The sequence below is a fragment of the Pan paniscus genome, chromosome 18, assembly GCF_029289425.2.
Source record: "Pan paniscus chromosome 18, NHGRI_mPanPan1-v2.0_pri, whole genome shotgun sequence".
NCBI lineage: Eukaryota > Metazoa > Chordata > Mammalia > Primates > Hominidae > Pan > Pan paniscus.
The window spans coordinates 9,110,069-9,131,839 of record NC_073267.2 but is presented as its reverse complement, the minus strand read 5'-3'; the positions used below and the strand labels follow the sequence as shown (position 1 = coordinate 9,131,839).

General features: G+C 48.7%; 1 protein-coding gene across 1 annotated transcript; it reads left to right on the top strand.

Annotated features, from left to right (window-relative positions):
* The first annotated feature begins 534 nt into the window (after positions 1-534).
* On the top strand, positions 535-21,677 carry TMEM114 (transmembrane protein 114). Its single transcript, XM_003808312.5, has 4 exons — positions 535-1,423; positions 1,749-1,829; positions 18,842-18,979; positions 21,063-21,677. Exons 1-4 carry the CDS (start codon positions 1,204-1,206, stop codon positions 21,293-21,295), a joined length of 672 nt encoding a protein of 223 aa, XP_003808360.1. The 5' UTR covers positions 535-1,203; the 3' UTR covers positions 21,296-21,677.
* The last annotated feature ends 94 nt before the right edge of the window (positions 21,678-21,771 follow it).

Sequence of the window (21,771 nt, the reverse complement as noted above, 5' to 3'; positions counted from 1 at the left end):
ATGGTGGTGATGGTGGTGTTGTCCGTGGTGATGGTGATGGTGGCGGTAGTGATGATGATGATGGTGATGGTGGTGCTGTTGGTGATGCTGCTGCTGGTGATGGTGGTGATGATGATGGTGATGGTAGTGATGATTGTGTTGTTGTTGGTGGTGATGTTGATGATGGTGATGGTGGTGGTGGTGATGATGGTGGCAATGGTGGTGGCTATGAAAATGAAGAAAGACTTTGGGGGTAGAAATGATAGATTCTGAGGACCTGGACTACCTCAGTGCTTTAGAGAACTTTTATGAAAAATTAATGTGCCTTTTCACATTCTAGTCAGCCCAGACTACACTCGAAGGTGGATTTTGGAGGAAGGGTACTTGGAGCTGGAGGGGCTCTTGGAGATGATTTGCAAATCCTGGCGGGACTGTGAGGCCCGCCACACCCCTCCTTCTTTCTGCCCCAGGTGGTCCCAAGGCCGCCTGCCCTTCCACACCGGCAGCCTCCAGCGCTCCAGGGCTTGGGACCGCCCCCGTCCATGCTGCGTGCGCACTCCGAGCTTTTCCTCGGCGACGAGGAGGGCGCAGCGGGTCAGCTGCGCCCCGGCCAGAGCAGGAGCTGCGGGAAGACCCTGGAGAGCAGGGCTGGGAGTGGGGAACTGGCAGTGTGGGGCCAAGAAAAAGGGCTGGGGCGGAAAGCCAGAGACAGAGGCAGAGAGGGGAGCATCTGGGATCGTGGGGAGGGTTCGTGGAGAGTGAGGCAGGGGAATGGAGGGAGTAGGAGTCTGGGGAAAGTGAGGATTTTGAAGTGAGAGAGTCCGCTTGGGCTGGGCGTGGAGGGCCGAGGGTGGAGTGGGGCTGAGGGACGAGGTGGGTTAAGGTGCTGGTGGGGAAGGACTAGAGCTTCCAGGAGGGTCTGAAGGCGGAGGTGGAGGTCGGACAGCACAAGTGAGAGTGAGGGGGTCTGCAGGTAGAGCTGGCATTGGAGGGCTGGGAACGTGGACGGCGGCTGAGCGGGGCGCGCGTGCAGGTCGGAGCCGGCAGGTGAGGAGCCAGGGTCTAACTAGGGCCCGGGGTCCAAAGGAAAGGGTTTCAGATCTGAGCTCCGCGGCTCCGGCGGTGGAGCTGGGAGCCCGCGGTGGCCGGCTGGGGACGGGGGCAGGAGCAGAGGGGTCGCGCCTCGGCCACTGGAACCCGCGGCTGCTGGTCCTGGGCTCGGCGATGCGGGTGCACCTGGGCGGGCTGGCCGGCGCGGCTGCGCTGACCGGGGCGCTCAGCTTTGTGCTCCTGGCGGCCGCCATCGGCACGGACTTCTGGTATATCATTGACACCGAGCGGCTGGAGAGGATTGGCCCGGGGGCGCAGGACCTGCTGGGGTCCATCAATCGCAGCCAGCCCGAGCCTCTGAGCTCCCACTCCGGCCTCTGGCGGACCTGCCGGGGTAAGGGTGCACCCCGTGGCTGGGAGCTGTGGCTGCGAACGCCCCCTGCGCGGTGCCCTGCTCGCTTGGGACCTGTTGCTTGGCGCGCACTCCTCCCCCAAGTCCCTAAAATACAATGTCTAGAGACTCGGGGGGAAGGTGAGCAGAAGGCCGGGGCTGCGAAAACCCTTCCGAGAGGCACCCGGCTGCGATCCCAACTGCTCTAGCTCTCCCCGCGCCCTCCCCGGGTGGGGCACTTAGGGTGAGCTTGGGGGCAAAGCCGCAGACGAGGGTGCTGCACAGAACTCCGGGGTCCTGCGCCCATGGATTCCTCCGTCCTATCCAGTGCAGAGCCCGTGCACACCGCTGATGAACCCCTTCAGGCTGGAGAACGTGACAGTCAGCGAATCGAGCCGGCAACTTCTCAGTGAGTCCGGGGAGGGTGAGGATGGAGGGAGCGCCCCGGTTCTAGCCGTGGGTTCTGGAGCCTTTCCCAAAACAGCCGGGCTTCGGGGCCTGCGGAGGGGGTGGCTGGGGTGGCCTCTGACAGCCCAGTCTGAGAATGGAGTGGGCTTAAGACCGGGGGGCAGGGTCTCTCCTGATCCACCTGTAACGTTTTGTGGTTTAGGATTCATTCAGCTCACGTTGACTAATGGCTTTCTTTGCACCGTTTTGATTGATGGTTAAGACACAGGCCATCCCCTCAAGGAGCTCACAGTGGTGATGGGACAAATGTGGAGACGCGCAGTTAGAGTCCAGCAGCGTGAGGAAGGGAAGGTGGGAAGCCCCTGCAGGGACCTAAATTAGCCTCGGGAGGTGAATGGTGAAAGAGAGGTCTCATTCCACAGATTCCATGCCAGCGTTGTTTGTATTCACATTGCCTAGAACAAGGGCTTTGCAGTAGTGGGGTGCGATGAAAATTTGCATATAAATATATGATTGGAGCCAGGCAATTAGGAGGTGGGAACAGCCCCTCCTCTCAGGTCCACTGTGTCCCTCTTATTCCTGGTTGGTTCTAAGTACCCAGCTCAGTGCCTGGAACTCAGTAAAAGTTGTGAGGACTGAAAGCAAGAAAGGAAATGGGATGAATGAGCATTTGTGGAGGGAGGGAAGTAAACCTAAGAGTTCAATTCATTGATGCTTGAGATAAGCCAGACATGGAGCGAACTGCTTTTCATCTATGTCTTCATTTGATCCCCACAGCCACACCCTATGAAGTTATTAGTATCGTCATTTCTGCCTTCATTTTTCCAATGAGGAGGCCCAGAGAGGTTCTGTAGGAGGATCTGATGAGGAAATGAAGACTGAGTTTCATAGACTTTGAAAATGTGGGCAGGTTTTTTTTTTGAGACAGGGTCTTGCTCTGTTGCCCAGGCTGGAGTACAGTGGCACAGTCTTGGCTCACTGCAACCTCCTCCTCCCAGGTTCAAGCGATTCTCCTGTCTCAGCCTCCTGAGTAGCTGAAACTACAGGTGCCTGCCTCCACGTCGGGCTAATTTTTCATATTTCTAGTACAAATGGAGTTTCACAATGTTAGCCAGGCTGGTCTCGAACTCCTGACCTCAAGTGATCTGCCCATCTCAGCCTTCCAAAGTGCTGGGATTACAGGTGTGAGCCACTGCATTGGTATCAGTTTTTTTTTTAATAGTGATAGGAAACATAGTTACTATGTTTCCCAGGCTGGTCTTGAACTCCTGGGTCAAGTGATGTTCCTGCCTTGGCCTCCCAAAGTCTTGGGATTTCAGGTGTGAGCCACTGTGCCTGGCCTTCTCCCTCCACTCAACCCTACCCAGAGACAGGGTCTTGTTCTGTTGCCCAGGCTGGAATGCAGTGGCACGGTCTTAGCTCACTGCAGCCTCAAACTCCTAAGCTCAAGCGATCTTCCTGCCTTAGTCTCTCAAAAGTGCTGAGATTATAGGCATGAGCAGTTTTTGATAGACTTACTGAGGCCTGGGGATAAAAAAATAAAGACAAGTGCCTAGCATGGCCCACAAGGCTTGGTAGGGTCCCTCTCCAGCCCCATTCTCCGCTTTACTCCTTTCTTTCCAGCTGTGCTGGCCTTGGCCAGTTCTTGGAACATGCCAAGTTTCCTCCTGCCACAAATATTTTGCACATGCTGTTCCCTCTACCTGGAATCTCCCTGCTTTTATCCCACCAACTTGACTTGGCTAACTCCTAAGTGCAAATTGTATGACTTTTTGGGGGGGGGGGGTTTAAATCTGACTCCCTCATTAGATTGAAAGCTCCATGGGGACAAGGACCATGTCTATCTTGCCACTGCTGAATTCCCAATATTTAGCATAGAACCTGGCACATAGTAGCCCATGAGTCAAAGTTTGCTGAACAAACATGTTAGTGAATGCAAATTATATTATATTGTAGGTGGAGCTCAATATATGTATTTATTGTATGAATATATGGGTTTATGGTGAACCAGAACTGTTTCTCTAAAGTCCAGAGGCATGCTGGGAAATATTGAACAACTGGATCTCTGCAAAATTAAAAGAAAAAAAAAAGCCCTGGTTTGTAGCATTTGCCAATTTCTGTGGCGCAAATACTTCCACCATGGCCAATTTCAAGATACCAACATGATGTTACCTGGTTCACAAAATTCTCAAAAGCTTAACTGGCTCTTGTGAGTTGATATGAGTCAGCTCCAGCACACCACTGAGTTAAGTTCCACCAAAGGAGACATACCCTAGACACCTGGAATGTGTGGGAGTTGAGGAAAGGTGGAGGTACCGTGTGCTCTGTTCTGAGCCCCAAACTGCACAAGGGGAAACTGTGAGTGTCTCTGAAGCACTGTTTCCAGAATTATAAGAATTCAGCCAGGCGTGGTGGCTCATGTCTGTAATCCCAGCACTTTGGGAGGCTGAGGCAGGCAGATCACCTGAGGTCAGGAGTTTGAGACCAGCCTGGCCAACATGGTGAAACCCCATCTCTACTAAAAATACAAAAATTAGCCCGGTGTGGTGCCACCTGCCTGTAGTCCCAGCTACTCAGGAGGCTGAGTTATGAGAATCGCTTGAACCTGGGAGGCAGAGGTTGCAGTGAGCTGAGATTGCACCACTGCACTCCAGTCTGGGCAACAGAGTGAGACTCTCTCAAAAAAAAAAAAAAAAAAAAAAAAGAATGATAAGAATTCTGGTCATGGAAGTGAGGGAGATGAGGGTCATGTCCCAGGTAAAACCCCTCCAAAACAGAGGCCTTCCATGATCCTGGGATAGGTGTCTTAACCTCTCTGAGCCTCAATGTTCACATCCATCAAAATGAGATATGGACACCATCAAGGGATATGGTTAGACTTCCATGAGAGGGAATAAAAATGGATGAACAAAAAAGGACCTTGCCTAGGACCAGTCACAAAGGAATGACCAGACTTGTCAGAAAGGAATGACTTGACATCGAGTTTCCAGACATATGGTAAGTGCTCAGTAAGCATGAGCTCTCCCTTTGCCCTTCCTTCCAGCCTCCTTCTAGAGGTAGTAACATCTATGGACTGCTGATCCTTTGCCAAGCAGGGTGTGCACATTCAGCCGACTTATCACATCCATGGGTCAATTGGATGGCTAACCACAATAGGCACTGGGCTGGCTTCCTCTTCAATCTTGACAGTGCAACAACCATGCTTGTTTCAGGATTTTGAGAAAGAGCAGAACTCACATCCACAGTCTATTCACTCATTCACCCTCAGTCCTAGGGCTAACCCGCAGTTTCACCACCAAGTAGGCACATGGCCATGGGCCTTTCCTTATTTCCTTATACCTCTCTGAGCCTCAGTTCCCTCCTGTGCAAAATGAGGATAATTGTCATCTCTTTTTCTAAGGTTATTGTGAGGCTAAAACAGGACAGTGTATTTAAAGAGCCTAATGTGGTGTCTGGCCTCCGTAAGTGTGCTGTAAGTGGTAGCTGCTATTATTCCCATTATATCCTCCATGAAAAAGGACAAGCTGCCCCTTCATACCATGTACTCCTTGCAAATCACCCCGAGAAAGAGATTTTTTTTTTTTCTCCGCATAATCTCTTTTTCTTCCAAAATGAATTTTGAGTTTGGTCCAAGCTCTTCTATTATATGAAGATGTTTCATTCCTTTAAGGACCTGCTGCAGAAGCCATAGAGGAGAAGCTAGCTGACAAGCAGCACGTTCGACAAGCAGCATGTTCTCTAAGTTCAGCCTCCTAGATAAATCCTGGTGGGGGTGTATGGGAAGAAACCTTGATTTTTCCTCTAAGAAAACCCTCACAGAGAGACCACTTCAGTGCCAAGTAATTTGCTGTAATCACCTGGCAGATGGAGGACTGTTAGGGAAGTCCCATGATCTAACTTGCCTCCTGATGTGATTTGGCTGTGCCCCCACCCAAATCTCATCTTGAATTGTAGCTTCCTTAATTCCCATGTGTTGTGGGAGGGATCTGGTGGGAGGTAATTGAATCATTGGGGCGGGTCTTTCCCATACTGTTCTTGTGATAGTGAACAAGTCTCCCGAGATCTGATGGTTTTATAAAGGGGGTTCCCCTGCGCAAACCCTCCTGCCTGCCGCCATGTAAGACGTGACTTTGCTCCTCATTCACCTTCAGCCAGGATTGTGAGGCCTCCCCAGCCATGTGGAACTGTGAGTCCATTAAACCTCTTTCCTTTATAAATTACCCAGTCTCAGGTGTGTCTTTTTGTTTTTCTTTTCTTTTCTTCTTCTTCTGTTTTTTTTTTTTTTTTGAGACGGCGTTTCACTCTTGTAGCCCAGGCTGGAGTGCAATGGCGCGATCTCGGCTCACTGCAACCTCTGCCTCCTGGATTTAAGCAATTCTTCTGCCTCAGTCTCCCAAGTAGGTGGGATTACAGGTGCCCACCACCACACCCGGCTAATTTTTGTATTTTTAGTAGACATGGGGTTTCACCACGTTGGCCAGGCTGATCTCAAACTCCTGACCTCAGGTGATCTGCCTGCCTCGGCCTCCCAAAATGCTGGGATTACAGGGTGGGCCATTACGCCCAGCCAGGTATGTCTTTATTAGCAGCATGAAAACAGACTAACACACCTCCTTAATTCTGCTTAGCTACCTTGGGAGAGTGGAGTTGAGCAGAAATATCAGGTCCTTAAACAGGTACATCCCAATAACCTCCACTCTTTCAGCCACAGAGAGAAGTTTTCAATGAAACAGGTTCCTTGACAGCAAAATCCACTTTGCTGAAGTGTTTCATCTTCCAGGTTAGCTCTGGGGAAGTCGTGGGTTTGTTTCTTGGGCTAGGGACTGGAATTATTTTTGGTGGAAAGGAGGTCTTCAAATTCAGCACAGTGTAGATTAAAGAGCTATGGTCTACAATGATCCAGTCTAGCTGTATCAGCCAGGAACTTTTTGGTGGCAAGTGACAGAAACTCAAATCTTACTGGCTTCAATAAAAAAAGAAATTACTGGTTCATGTAACTGAAAAGCTCATGTCTGCTGGAATCCACTGTTAAACTCAATTTCTTTCCTCTTCTTTTTGGGCTTTGCTTTCTTCTGTTTGGGTTCTGCTTTCAGCTAAATCCTCTCCCACCTTAGCAACCCTAAAAAGGGAGACGTTCTGTTTCTCATTAATTCCACCAAACTTGCAGCTAGGTTTTCCACTGGACCACATTGGGTGACATGCTCAGTCCTGAGCCAATCCCTCCAGCCAAGGGGATGGAATATGCTGATTGGCCGGGCTGAGTCATGTGCCCACTTGTAACTGGAGTGGGTTGGGATCAGCTCCACAGATAAGGGTGGGAAGGTGGGGAGGATTGGTCACATGATCACAGGCAGCTCAAGGTGCTGTCCTCAGGTGTAGGGGCAGGCAAAACCCACACGTGCCTACATCACTGGGGTTCAAACCCTGGCCTTCTTGCTAGCTGTGTGACTTTTTTTTTTTTTTTGAGACAAGGTCTTGCTCTGTTGCCCAGGCTGCAGTGTAGTAGCACAATCATAGCTCACTGCAGCCTCGAACTCCCAGGCTCAAGCAATTCTCCTGCCTCAGCCTCCCAAGTAGCTGGGACCACAGATGTGCACCATTACACCCGACTAATTTTGTATTATTTTTTGTAGAGATGGGGGTCTTACTATTCTGCCCAGGCTGGTCTGAAACTCCTGGGCTCCAGCGACCCTCCTGCCTTGGCCTCCCAAAGTGCTGGGATAACAGGCCTGAACCACTGTGCTCGGCCGGCTGTGTGACTTCTGATGAGTCACCTGCATCCACAAATGGGCTGTTCTAAGATGAAATGAGATCACATAAACAAAGCAGCCAGCCCTGGACTCTGCGCATAGTAGGAACTCACTTATTGCCTCCTCTTCCTGCTCTAATTCACATTGACTTCCTGAGCCTCAAGCTTTTCATCTGTGAAATAGAGCTAATCATCGCTGACCCACCAGATGCACTTATTTGCTCAGTACATATTGATTTCATCCCCAGTACTGGGCCAGCTGCCTGGTGTAGAACATGATGAGACAGTTGCTGTGTGCTGGACACCATTCTGAGCTCTTGACTTGTATCTACTCATTTAATCTTCACAACAGCCCAAGAGGCACTATTATTATCATCCTCACTTTGCAGATGAGGCAATGGAGACATAGAGAAGTCAGGTATGATATCTAAGTTTGCACAGTAACTAGAACTTCTAGGATTTGAACCCTAGCAGTTTCCTTTCCTTTCCCTTCCTTTCCCTTCCTTTCCCTGCCTTTCCCTGCCCTTCCCTGCCCTTCCCTGCTCTTCCCTGCCCTTCCTTTCTCTTTTCTTGTCTCACTCTGTTGCCCAGGCTGGAGTGCAGTGCTGAGATCTGAGATCACTGCAGCTTCCACCTCCTGGGTTCAAGCAATTCTCCTGAGCCTCCTGCCTCAGCCTTCTGAGTAGCTGGGACTACAGATGTGCACCACCATGCCCAGATCATTTTTGTATTTTTAGTAGAGATGGGGATTCACCATGTTGGCCAGGCTGGTCTCGAACTCTTGACCTCAAGTGATCCACCCGCCTTGGCCTCCCAAAGTGCTGGGATTACAGGCATGAACCACTGCACCCAGCCTACTCAGCAGTTTGTTTCTACTCCATTGAAGCAATGCAACTCTGAGTATAGTTTCAGTGTGATGTGTGTATATTAAGATTAGAGGTCATGGTAGACCAGAGGAGCTCCTAGCCTGTTTCTGGGTTCAGAGTCCTGCTATCCAACATTGCCTCTTTCAGGCAGGAAACCAGAGACCTGCATTACGAGACGGAATAGCAGGTTCAGAGCCATGAGGCAGGAGTGAGCTTGGTATGTTCCAGAAATAGCAGGAAGGCTGGTGTTTCTGGAGGGTGGTGTGGAAAATGCTTCTTCAGGGCACTTCCTGTTTTTTTTTTCTATGTCTTACCTCAGCTGTGTCTCCTAAGAGCCCATGAGAGAGGCCAGGCTGGTCAGATGAGGACACCAGACCCAGAGAGGTCAAATGCCTTGTCCAACACAGCATGCCCGCGGTGGAAGCTGAACTGAGAGGAAGTGGTCTGGCCACGCTGTCCTCTGAGGAGGCGAGGTTGGAAAAATCACAAGATTGGATTTCCAGTTTTTCTGGGTGCTGGGCTGTTGCAGTGACATGGAAAATTAAAACCAGCCCACCCACGATGCCTGGTGCAAATTGCAAGAGTGGAGGAGGTGAGGGACAGAGCAAGGATTGGGGACATAAATGCTTGAAGAGGCTGCCTGAGCCCAGGAGGGAGGAACTCTCAGTGTGATTTATGCATAGCTGTGCTGCAGGCAGTCAGGGAAGGAGCAGGTGCCTGTGGATCTTCACTCCTCTGGGCACAAGGGCCTGGGCTTCAGGCTGCCTTTCTGAGGTGCCCATTAAAAAATAAAGGCCACATTTTAAACTAACAAAAGTTCATATTTAAAGTAAGTCCACTTCTGGCTGGGCGCAGTGGCTCACACCTGTAATCCCAGCAATTTGGGAGGCCAAGGTGGGCGGATCACTTGAGGTCAGGAGTTTGAGAGCAGCCTGGCCAACATGGCAAATCCCTGTCTCTACTAAAAATACAAAAATTAGCCAGGTGTGGTGGCATGCGCCTGTAGTCCCAGCTACTTGGGAGGCTGAGGCACGAGAATTGCTTGAGCTCAAGAGGCAGAGGTTTCAGTGGGCCGAGATCACACCATTGCACTCCAGCCTGGGCAATAGAGTGGGACCCTGTCTCTCACACACACACAAGTCCACTTCTTAGTATCGGCCATGTGAGTCTTCTAAAAAGTTCACCATACCAGTTTGAAACAGTGAAAAACAAGGTCTGTATAGCCTCACTGCCCACAGATGGAGAGATGGCTAGACATTGATAGGTGTATATTCATGTTGTGGAATATTATATAGCCTGTAAAAAGAATATACTAATGCATATTAGTGTTAATATTACATAGCCTATAAAAAGAATATATTAAGATGTACTGTGGAATGAAGAAAGCAAGTTACAGAGTGTTATGGGCAGCAGGATGTCATTTATTATCCCCCCTCAAAGAAACTCCCCAGTATTACACCTTTTCTGTGGGTATATAACAAAATTTTAAGATGCACGTTTACCTTATGTGCCATTAAGATAGACAAATATACTGCCAATTATGATTGTGAGGTGCTGTGGATGGTCAAACATACTCTATTTTCAGATCTGTTAAAGTATGATAAAGGCTGGGCATGGTGGCTCACGCCTGTAATCCCAGCACTTTGGGAGGCTGAGGCAGGTGGATCACTTGAGCTCAGGAGTTCTACACTGGTCTGGGCAACATGGTGAAACCCTGTCTCTACCAAGAATACAAAAAATTAGCCGGACATGATGGCATGCGCCTGTGGTCCCAGCTACTTGGGAGGCTGAAGTCGGGGGTTGCTTGAGCCTGGGAGATGGAGGTTGCAGTGAGCCGAGATAAGGCCCATGGCACTTCAGCCTGGGTGTCAGAGTGAGACCCTATCTCAAAAACAAACAACAAAAAAAGTATAATCGAGTGTGCATTGTAGAATTTGAGGAATATGTGAATATATAGAAAAATTATAAATATATGGACAAAAACTGGGAAGATGCATACTGAGTCATTTACAGAGGGTCACTCTGGAAAGGAGAAGAAGACACAGGGCTTGGGGTGGTCAAGAGGGTCTTGTTTCCTTTTTTTTTCTTTTTTTTACCTCTTTTGAGATGGAGTAACTCTCTGTCGCCCAGGCTGGAGTGCCGTGGTGTGATCTCGCCTCACTGCAGCCTCTGCCTCCCAGGTTCAAGTGATTCTCCTGCCTCAGCCTCCTGAGTAGCTGGGATTACAGGTGCACATCACCACGTCCAGCTAATTTTTGTATTTTTAGTAGAGATGGGTTTTCGCCATGTTGGCCACGCTGATCTCAAACTCCTGGCCTCAAGTGATCTGCCTGCCTTGGCCTCCCTAAGTGCTGGGATTACAGGCATGCATCGTGCCGGGCCTTGTTTTAATTTTTTTCTAAGAAGAATGTTATCATGTGTTGATGTAAAGCAAGCTCCAAGAGGGCTGCCTCTGTGGTTGGATTTCTCATTAGTGTGGCTTGTAGGGCTATTTGTGACCCTGGCTCACCTCTCCAGCTGCAAGAGCTGAGATATTGCTACTTTGGGTGTCTCCTACTTCTGGATGTTGGCATTTTCTGTCCCCACTTTTGGGAATCCCTCTCCTACTTCTCAGCCCAGTTAACGCCTCACTGTCTTGCCTCCAGGTCTCAGCTGAGACCTCTCCCCACTCAGGAAGGCTTTAACTTCTCAAGCTGGAGTACGTGTCCATGTCTGCAGTCCCACGACCCCTTTGTCCACTTCTTTTGTAATCTCATTCCAGCTCTGACACTTCATGGCCATTGGCTCTTGGGGTAGTTGATATAAGTTCCTTGAACCTCAATTTTCCCACCTGTGAAATGGGAATTAAAAACTCCCACCTGGTACGGTCTAAGTTGATGATGAGAAAGAGACAAGTACTCTCATATTCAGTGCCCACAGCTCTGCAAGGTCAGAGTCCAATTGACAGGTGACGAAAACGAGGCTTTTGAGCGATGATGTGGTTGGCTTGGGTAAGAGGCGGAGTCAGGATTTGAACCCACGTCTTTGCTCGGAGATTCCTGCTCTTTCCATATCCTAACAATACCTCTTGGAGACCATGAAGAGGCAGCCCCCATCCTCCAGGACAGACTCAAGGACACACATATATATATATATATATATATATATATAAAATTTTAAAAGCTACTGCCTTACCAGGCATAACAGGACTGCATAGCTCTGAGCTCTTCCAGAAGTCTCAAAGTCACACTGACAAGGTTAGGAAATAAAGGTGATGAAATTTCTTCCTTGTAGTAAGTGGATCCTGAGACCTTCTTCTTTTGCCAGAGCTTTTGATGTTCCTGGGGTAAGAGACATCCCCTGCTCTGCGTAAGAGCATTGACCGCTCAGGGCTTCCTGACCTCACAAGCATCATGGAAGACTGCTTTCCCCACTGAGCAGCTCTTTGAACAGCATGATAATGGAGCAGTCACAAACACTTTTTCTGTTTGTTTTTGGTGTGAACATCTTTGCTTCTTTCTGGGGTTGCTTTTCCCTTGACTTGTAGCAAAGCATTTTTGCGTCTAAAATATCTCTGCACTTCGGCACACACGTTTACCATTGATGAAACAATGGCCTGCCAATATTTTATTTTATTTTATTTTTTTGAGATGGAGTCTCACCCTGTCACCCAGGCTAGAGTGCAGTGGCACAATCTCAGCTCACTGTGACCTCCGCCTCCCAGGTTCAAGCGATTCTCCTGCCTCAGCCTCCCAAGTAGCAGGGATTAGAGGCCTGTGCCACCAAGCCCAGCTAATTTTTGTGTTTTTAGTAGAGACGGGGTTTCACCATGTTGCCCGGGCTAGTTTTGAACTTCTAACCTCAGGTGATCCACCTGTCTCAGCCTCTCAAAGTGCTGGGATTACAGGTGTGGGCCACCACACCCAGCCAACATTTTAATATTACTAGTAATTCCATGTAATAATCACAGGTATCATCTATTGAGTTCCTACTGTATGCCATCCAAGACGTGGTACTGTGTGGATGGTGTCACTCCTAAAAAGATATGCTCATGTACTAAGCCCCAGTACCTGCGAATGTGACTTATTCGGAAAGAGCATCTTTGCAGGGGTAATTCAGACTCTCGAGGTGAGATAATCTTGGACTAACTTGGTGGGCCCTAAATCCTATGACAAGTGTCCTTATGAAAGAGGAGAAGGTGGCCACGTGTGGATGGAGGTAGGGATTGGAGTGACATAGCCACAAGCCAGGGAGCATCACAGATAGCCAACGGCTCCCAGGACATAAGAGAGGTGGGGAAGGATTCTCCCCTAGAACCATCAAAGGGAACACAGTCCTGTTGATATCTTGATTTTGTACTTCTGGCCTGCAGAACTGTAAGAGACTAAATTCCTGTTGCTTGGAAGCCACCCAGTTTGCCTTCATGTGTTACAGTGGCCACAGGAAACACATACCACCACCTGATCTAAGAACAAGGCCCCCCCACCACCACTGCCCACCTATTTTTCTGCATCATCACACTTATTTCCTTGGTGACACGTCACAGCCTGCAATGATCTTTGTTTCCTTGCTTCCTGGCTACTCGGTCTCCTTGCCTGTCTGTGAACTCCATGAGGGCAGTGGCCTTATTCAATGAGGTGTCCCCAGGCCCTAGGACAGGGCTTGGCCCTCACTGGGGACCCCAAGGCATTTGTTTCTGAATGAATGCATGCACTCAGGATTGAGTTCAGTGCTTTTGAAAACAATGCCGGTGGCATGCCTGTAATCTCAGCACTTTGGGAGTCCAGGGTGGGTGGATCACTTGAGGTCAGGAGTTCAACAGCAGCCTGACCAATATGGTGAAATGCCGTCTCCACTAAAAAAAATACAAAAATTCGCCAGGATTGATGGTGGGCGCCTATAGTCCCAGCTCCTCAGGAGGCTGAGACAGGAGAATTGCTGGAATCCAGGAAGTGGAGGTTGCAGTGATCTGAGATGGCACCATTGCATTCCAGCCTGGGTGACAGAGCGAGACTCCATCTCAAAAAAAAAACAAAAAACAAAAAACAAAATCAAAAAAGAAAAAAGAAAACATTGCCAATCAGGAAAACAACCCTGCAGGGAGGTCTTAGGTCTTAAATATTTTTTACAAATGAGGAAATGAGGGCTCACAGAGGTGAAGGGACTTACCTGAGGTCACATGGTGAATAAGAGTATCTGGCTGGCCTCAGACCCAAGATCCTTCTCTCCCAAGAATATCAACAGGGAATGACAGAACTGAGGTGGAAATCCAAGGTTCAGGAAGTTTGCTTTTGAGTCCAATGGAGTAGCTGTCCCCACATCATCCCTCTCTAGCTGTTAAAGGCAGACACCTTTAACAGCTTCAGGGGCTGTGGGAGAAAGAAAGGGCCAATTAGATCTGCAGAGTAGAGGGAAGGGAAGTGGCTTTTGTTGAGGGCTTGAGCCCAAGTCATCTGCTATGGTCCTCATGTCAAGATGAATATGGTCCATTTCCATTTTTCAAATGAGAAAATTGAAGCTCAGTGAGGCAGCTCCTCTGAAGTCACATGGCTACTAAGAACCATGCTCAGGTCTGACTCTAAATACTCCATGCTTTCCTTTAAAATTTACTGCCTCAAATGGAAGGTCTATGATCATGTGGACTTAGCCTGGCATCTCTGAATTGACACATGGCTGTCTGAGTCTCTTAAGGCACCACTTTCACCTGACATTACAGCAATTTATGTCTACATGTGAACTTCCTTTCTGAATTATAAGTTCCAAGGAGGTGGGATTTATGTCTGATCCAACTTTGAACCTCTACAATACCCATCCCAAAATAATGCACCTATTAGATGCTCAGTAAATGCTCAATTTCCTTCCTTCCTTCCTTCTTTCTTTCTTTCCTTCCTTCCTTCCTTCCTTCCTTCCTTCCTTCCTTCCTTCCTTCCTTCCTTCCTTCCTGCTCTCATTCATTAACTCAGCCATCCATTGCACAGGGAGCATGTACTACATTCTAGGTTCTGTGTTGCAAGTTATTGGGCATTCAGGGATGTGCAAGAATACATCACAAGAAAGAAGAAATTTTCCAGGTCCTGCTGGCGTTTGATTCCTGCCACCTCTGTCCTGCTCCATCATATCCTTTCCCGCTTGCCAGTGCCTGGGAGAGCCCCTGGCCCATGCCAATTCCCTCCAGCCAGAGACCAGTGGGGACACCCCTGCAGTTCAAGTTGGGGTTTATTACTCATTGCAGCAAAGGAGAACACACTCCATGGGGAGCTGTGGGGTGTCTCAGCAAGAGGTTGCTAGGAAGGACTTACGGGATCGGGGCTTTGATGGGGTGTCTTTGGAGGGTCTGAGGATGTGGAGGTTTGTTCTGGACTGGGTAATATCAGGAAGTGGAGACAATTCTGTTACCAAATATCTCCATCTTATCTACAGGGAGGCAGACTGGCTGTGATTGAGAAAGTAGGGACAGTCATATGAGCTGGGAGAAGGAGGCGTTTGATATTTTGTGGGTGGCACAGAGACCTTGTTTACATCTCTGCTTGGGCAGCCTGTGAGGTGCCCTTGCTGGGTCTCATTGTATTGTGATCTCAGATGACCTCGTCTGATGTCGGAGTTCCAAGATATTATATCCAGCAGAACACCGCAGTCTAGCTATGAGCGCCATGCCAGTTCCCAGAAGCTGGAAACTGTTTCTTTCTTTCTCTCCATCACAGGAGTTCATTAGAGGCTTGTTGATGAATGGGAATCAGGTCTCCTGGCCTGAGATATCTGTGTTTGGTTGTAACAGGCTTTCCACATTACCAAAAGGTTTACAAGATTTCATGCATATTATTTCACTTAGATAGCCCAATACCAAGCTGAGAAACAATAACAATGAACACTTGTATTAGGTTTATGATGTGACAAGCACCATTCTAAGAAGTTTCTCCATTTTACCTCTTCCTCAGTACACAGTCCTGTGAAGTTCATACTCTTAGTATTCCCATTTAGCTGATGAGAAAACTGAGGCTTGAAGGTTATAAAGTAACTTGCCTACAGACCCTCAGCTGGAAGCGATAGGGCTGACATTGGAACCCTGGTGAGCATAGGTGGCAGGTGTTGCATCAATGTTTACTGAAACAATAAACGGAGAAGTGTGGTGACCAGTTGTCCTGGTTTATCCTGCCTGGTCCCTGTAGACACCTATGGTCATGGTAGATAATTTAATACAGTTGATGATTGTTTGATTCTCAAAAGTGTGATTTGGATGGTCAATCATACAGGTACTCTGTCAACATGCGTGCAAGAGAGGAACTGTCTGTGACTTATTTATTTTTGTCTTCATACCAGTGCTCAGCGTGGAGCTAGACTCACAGCAGACACTCTTAATATGTTTGCTGAATTTAATAAGTTCTAGATCAGTGGGCAGGTGTTTTTACTCTTATTTTGCCAATGAGGCTCAGAGTGGTCCAGTCATTTGTCCAAAGTCACACAGCTTGTATGTCACAGACTCTTTTTCAGTGGTCTTTTGACTGTAACCCCTCACTCTGAAACTACATATCCACCATGTCCCAAGTAACCCAGCCCCCACAAAATTGGTGATGATGATTATTTTCATCATATCAACATTCCAAAGGGGACTGTCTTCCCCAAGTGCATTCAGAGATGTGGCTAGCGATGGGAACATTTCTAAGTAGAACAGAACTTGGAATCAATATTCATGTTCCAAAACCACAATCCTGGGGAAAAAAATGTAGCAAAGAATAGGGCACACACACAAAGAAAGCTAAACCAAATTTCAGCAGATTTTATAGCTCTCTCCTGGGTGGCTTGCTCTTACCCAGGCGTTTAATCGAATGTGGACATCAAGGCAGCTTGCAGCACAACTGGGAAACTCACATGGGGCTGCCACGGCTACACCAACTCTGGGAAACCTCATTAATTTCTGAACGAGAAATGATTTCCTTTCTCGGCCACAGTCTGAGATGATGGTGTGTGGCGGATGGATTTTAAAGGACTAGGTTTTTGCATGAGCTGTGGTACTTCCCTGCCCAAGACTTTTCCCTGAAAAAGAAAGAAAGAAAGAAAGAAGGAAGGAAAAAAAGAAAGAAAGAAAGAAAGAAAGAAGGAAAGACCACAGGTCTCCTCCTCTGTAATCACATTTTATCCCAGGACAGCCTTGGGAGGAAGTTCAGTCTTGTTTTCTTGACTCACCAAAGTTAGTGTCAATTGAGGGACTGAAGGCAAAACATTTTGGTCAGAGTGGAGGTCACGGACCAAGTTATGATTATCACCATCATCTTTATTATTGATAGAGTTATGATTTATTTAGTGCCTGCTCTACGGGACGCAACACTGCACATCTTACTACATTGCCCCGTGTTGCCCAATGATCTTTACAAGTATTATTCTCACGATAATTCTGTGAGCCGTATACTTTTACCTCCATTTCATAAGAAGTGGAAATGGAGGTTCTGAGTAATTAAATGACATGCCCAGGACCCCACAGTCAGCCTGAATTAGAGTGCAAATAATCCGGCTCTGACGTCTATATTTTTCATCGCCATGAGGTCATCTCTTGGGCTCCCTCAGTTTTTTTCTTATTTCCTAGAAACTGACATATTTTCCTGCCTGAGAGCCACACTCTCTAGCTCAAAATTCACTCATTCACTCACTCATTCATTCACTACATTGTCAACACATATCTCTTCAGCACTTACCATGTCCCAGAACAGAACCTCTGCTAGAAACTCAGGGATACAATTGTGCACAGGGAAATAAGATCCTCTTTGCCAAAGAGCTCATGTTCTGTCAGGTGAGACATAAAAGTGACTCAGATGCCCTCAACACTAGGTAATAAATGCCTGTCCCTATGGGGTGCTGAGGGGGCACAGAGGAAGGGCACTTGACTGGGTGGACAGTGGTGAATGCAGTGTAAGGAAAGACTTCCCAGAACAAATGATGCTTAGCCTGCACTGAAGGATAGGAAAGTATTTATTTTCATACCTATCCTATTGCCAAAACGATTTAAAGATGCTTGGCACCCAGCTCATAGTAAACAACCAATACACATTTGGTAAATGAAGGATGGATAAAAAAATAACTTTGCACTTGTTTCCCTTTTTTCTTTGGCTGCTGGGAAGCTCAGAGTCAAATAGTGACAGAGGTATAGACCCTGAAACCTTAGACTTCCTCCTCCTCCATTCACCCCTCATCATGGGTCTTGACTTTCTTGTCATTCGTCTTTTCCACTTGCTGATTTTACAGGTTGTATTATTATTTATCTTTGACTGTTTGGGCTTGGGAGTTTTCTAGAAATGGCCCCAGATCCTACTAGAGAGGAGGCAAGAGAAATACATTCAATGCAGGACTGTTCTCCAGGTGGATCCGTTTGGCTCTGCAACCCGGGGGCAGCATCTCTCCCTTCACTTTGGTTATCACACACATCACGTGGTCTTCAAGCCCTGAGATTAACAGTGTCCCCGTTAGTTCTCTCAATGCCCAAAGCCCTTCATCCACACAGTCCCTGCTCCCCCAAAAAGCTTTTTCCCATCCAAAAAGCTTGCATGATGCAATCAAGGTGCTGGCAAAAACTTTAAACAAAACAAAACCCAGAAAGCTTGCATGAGGCTCCTCCTTGTGGTGACAAATATGTTCTTGTAGAGAACGGGGCCGGCACTCCAGTCAGTGAAGCCAGCCTTGGGAGAAGGATAACTTCCAAATGATCAGCAAGTGCTGTCCCCAAAATGCCATGCTAAGGACCGCAGGGGTTTTTAGATCTCTTAAGGTCCCACGGCTGTGGAGGCAGAGCCAAGGCCCAAACCACTGCCAGCCATCCCCCAATCCCAAGTTCTTCCTAACACCCCAGCTCTTGTAATGAATAATTAATGATGCGTGTGATCATCTGCATTGCGGCTTCTCTCTTGTTAGAAACCAGCTATGGCCAGGCACAGTGGCTCACACCTGTAATGCCAGCACTTTGGGAGGCCAAGGCAGGAGGATCGCTTGGGCCCAGGAGTTTGAGACCAGTCTGGGCAACATATCAAGACTTCATCTTTACCAAAAATAAAAAAATTAGCTGGGTGTGGTTGTGCACACCTGCAGTACCAGCTACTTGGGCAGCTTAGGTGAAAGGTTTCCTTAAGCCCAGGAGGTTGAGGCTGCAGTGAGCCATGGCCGTGCCACTGTACTTCAGCCTGGGTGACAGAGCAAGACCCTGTCTCAAAAACAAAACAAACAACAAGAACAAAGCACACAGCCTTGCACGAGATGAGCCTTAACCACTGTTGTCATGGTCATCATCATCATCAGAAACAGTAGAAGTAATCGTCATAGGGGCAGTGACAGTGTGGATTTTCCCCAGCTCTAGTAGGTGCTCGGGAAGTGTTTGTTGATTGAATGAAGGATGTTAGTAACTGTCCTCTGCCTGGTATCCTCTCTGTCTCTTCTAAGCCATGCATGGGACATTTGTGATTCTGCTGCCGCTCAGCCTGATCTTGATGGTTTTTGGGGGGATGACGGGGTTTCTGAGCTTCCTCCTCCGAGCCTACCTCCTCCTCCTGCTCACTGGAATTCTCTTCCTCTTTGGAGGTAGGTGCCCACCCTGCCTAGGGCTCTGGCTTGTGGTCTGGGGGTTGGGCAATGGGTACTGTGTATGAACCCTCAGCAAACGAGGGGGATCCCAGGGCCTCGTGGGGTTCAGTTTCCCCTTCTGGGATATCAGTTGGAAGAGATGAGTGGTTTGCAGCCCAGAATCACTTAGTCTCTGGTTCCAAGACAGGAGCAGTGCAGAGGGAGCAGCTTCCAAGAATCCTTTTCATTACTTCACCAAAGAAGCCGCATGTATTACCTTTGCCCAAACTCGTGATAGCTTCAAGCTTTAGGGCTGTGAGCTGGCAGGAGACCCTCGCTCCAGCCACCCTCGCTCTATCCTGCTGATCAGCCATTCTGATAGATACTGCTTTGATCGACTAAAAAACGGGCATGACCAGGCACAGAAAGACAAACACCTCATGATCTCCTTTCTATGTAGAATCTAGAAGAGTCAAATTCACAGAAAGAGAGAATGGAACAGGCTGGGGGTGGGGGCAGGGGAGGGTGGGGAGATGTTGGTCAAGGAACACACAATTTCAGCTCAAAAGAAGGAAGTTCAGTGATCTATTGGGCGTCATGGTGACAGCAGTTAACAACAGCCTATTGTGTTCTTGAAAATCGCTGAGAGTAGATTTTAGTTCTCACCACACACAAAAGAAATGCTAAGTATGTGAGGCCGTGCCTGTGTTGAATAGTTTGACTGAGCCACTCCACAGTGTACACACACATATCAAACCCTCATGCTGTGTACCATAAATACATACAATTTTTACTTGTCAATTAAACAGCAGCACACACAAAAACAAGATGAAACAAAACAACAGGTGGACAGACAATGGCTAGGTTAACACCACTGGTTGGTTTAGTGGACCAGAGGTTTTGAAAAATGGGACCTGGCACGTGGCTGGCTGCCTTACAGCTGTCTGTATCCCTGTGTATTTGAAATGTTCCTTTAAAAAAAAAAAAAAAGCAGTGATGACATGCTCCCTTGGAATCCACAGAGGGAAAAAAACAAAAGGGATGTCTGGAGGTGAAAATATTGCAAAGTTCTCATCTCCTCTAACCACTCACTATTATTATTAATATTAGCATTAATAGTTCACCCAATGACAAATTCTCGAAACCAGCACTGCCTGGTAGAAGTTTCTGTGATGGTGGAGAAGTTCCGTAATCCATGCCGAGCATCGGGAGCTGCAAACCAGGCCAGGGCAGTGAGTGCTGATGGGGGACTGAGCTGTTAACTTTATTTAGATTAGTTAAGTTAAATTTAAATAGCCATGTGTAACTGGTCAGTGGCTATCGTACTGGACCATGTGGCTCAAATCTAGTATCTGTGGAGAACCGCCGTGGGCCAGGCACCATTCTGGGTGCTGGGGAATTGAAAATGAGCAAAACGAACAGGAGCATGTCTGCCCTCTGGACACTCACAGGCCACTGGGGGAGACAGATGTTAGTTAAATAATTACACAAACATGCCTGCAATCCCAGCACGTTAGGAGGCAGAGACAGGCGGATCACTTGAGGTCAGGAGTTTGAGACCAGTCTGGCCAATATGGTGAAACCCTGTCTCTACTAAAAATACAAACATTAGCCGGGTGCGGTGGCGGGCATCTGTAGTCCCAGCTACTCAGGAGGCTGAGGCAGGAGAATAGCTTGAACCCGGGAGGCGGAGGTTGCAGCAAGCTGAGATCGCAGCAAGCTGAGATCGCACCGCTGCACTCCAGCCTGGGCGACAGAGCGAGACTCTGTCTAAAAAAAAATTACACAAAAGAATGCAAAGTTGCAATTGTGACCTGGGCAGTGATGGGCAGCTGTATGGTGCTGTGGAATCACTGCTCAGGCAAGTCCAGGAATCGAAGCGTGAGCTGCCATGTGTGGGAAGGGTAGGAGTTGCCGATGACAGGCAGAGAAGCAGGGGTGAATGCACCCAGCGGGGAGACCAGCACGCGCAAAGGTCCCGCAGCAGGAAGGAGCGAGGACGCTGGACGCTGGGCAGCGTGGCTGGGCAGGGCGAGGAGGAGGAGGGGAGTGCTGGGGCGGGGTGGGGGATTGATCTGCTCTCCCTTTGCCCTCCCTGCAGCCATGGTGACCCTCGCTGGGATCAGCGTCTACATAGCGTATTCAGCCGCCGCCTTCCGGGAGGCGCTGTGTCTCCTGGAGGAGAAGGCCCTTCTGGACCAGGTGGACATCAGCTTCGGCTGGTCCCTGGCCCTGGGCTGGATCAGCTTCATCGCCGAGCTGCTCACCGGGGCAGCCTTCCTGGCAGCAGCCCGCGAGCTCAGCCTGAGACGGAGGCAGGACCAGGCCATATGAGCCTGGGCGCTGGGTCGTGGAGGGGAGGGAGGGGCTTGGCCCCGGAGCTTCACCGACCCATCTCCATCGGCTGCGGCCTCTTCTTCCTCAAAGGCCACTCGGGGAGGCCAGGCACCCCCTCTCCTTCCCCCACAAATCCCCGCGGACTAAGCTTGGGGCCCGGCTGTTATCCTAGTACCTGTGTGCTTATGTCCGTGTGTGTCCGTGTGGCCTGGAGGAGCCTGAGGGAGTGCCAAACCGCTTCGCGAGAAATAAAAACGATCCTTTAATCACACACAGAGCTTTACAGATTGCAAAATCCTCACGCCCCCTCCGACTTCATTTCCTCCTCACCCGTGTCCCTTGGATCAGCTCCTTGGTGGGTTTGGGAAAGGGAGAGGGTGCCCTACCTCCTGGGCCCTGTAATGCGTTCAGCTCTCTCTGGGGAGCTCTGGCCTGGAGTTCCTTTTGCTCTAAAATAACTCTGGCATGACATT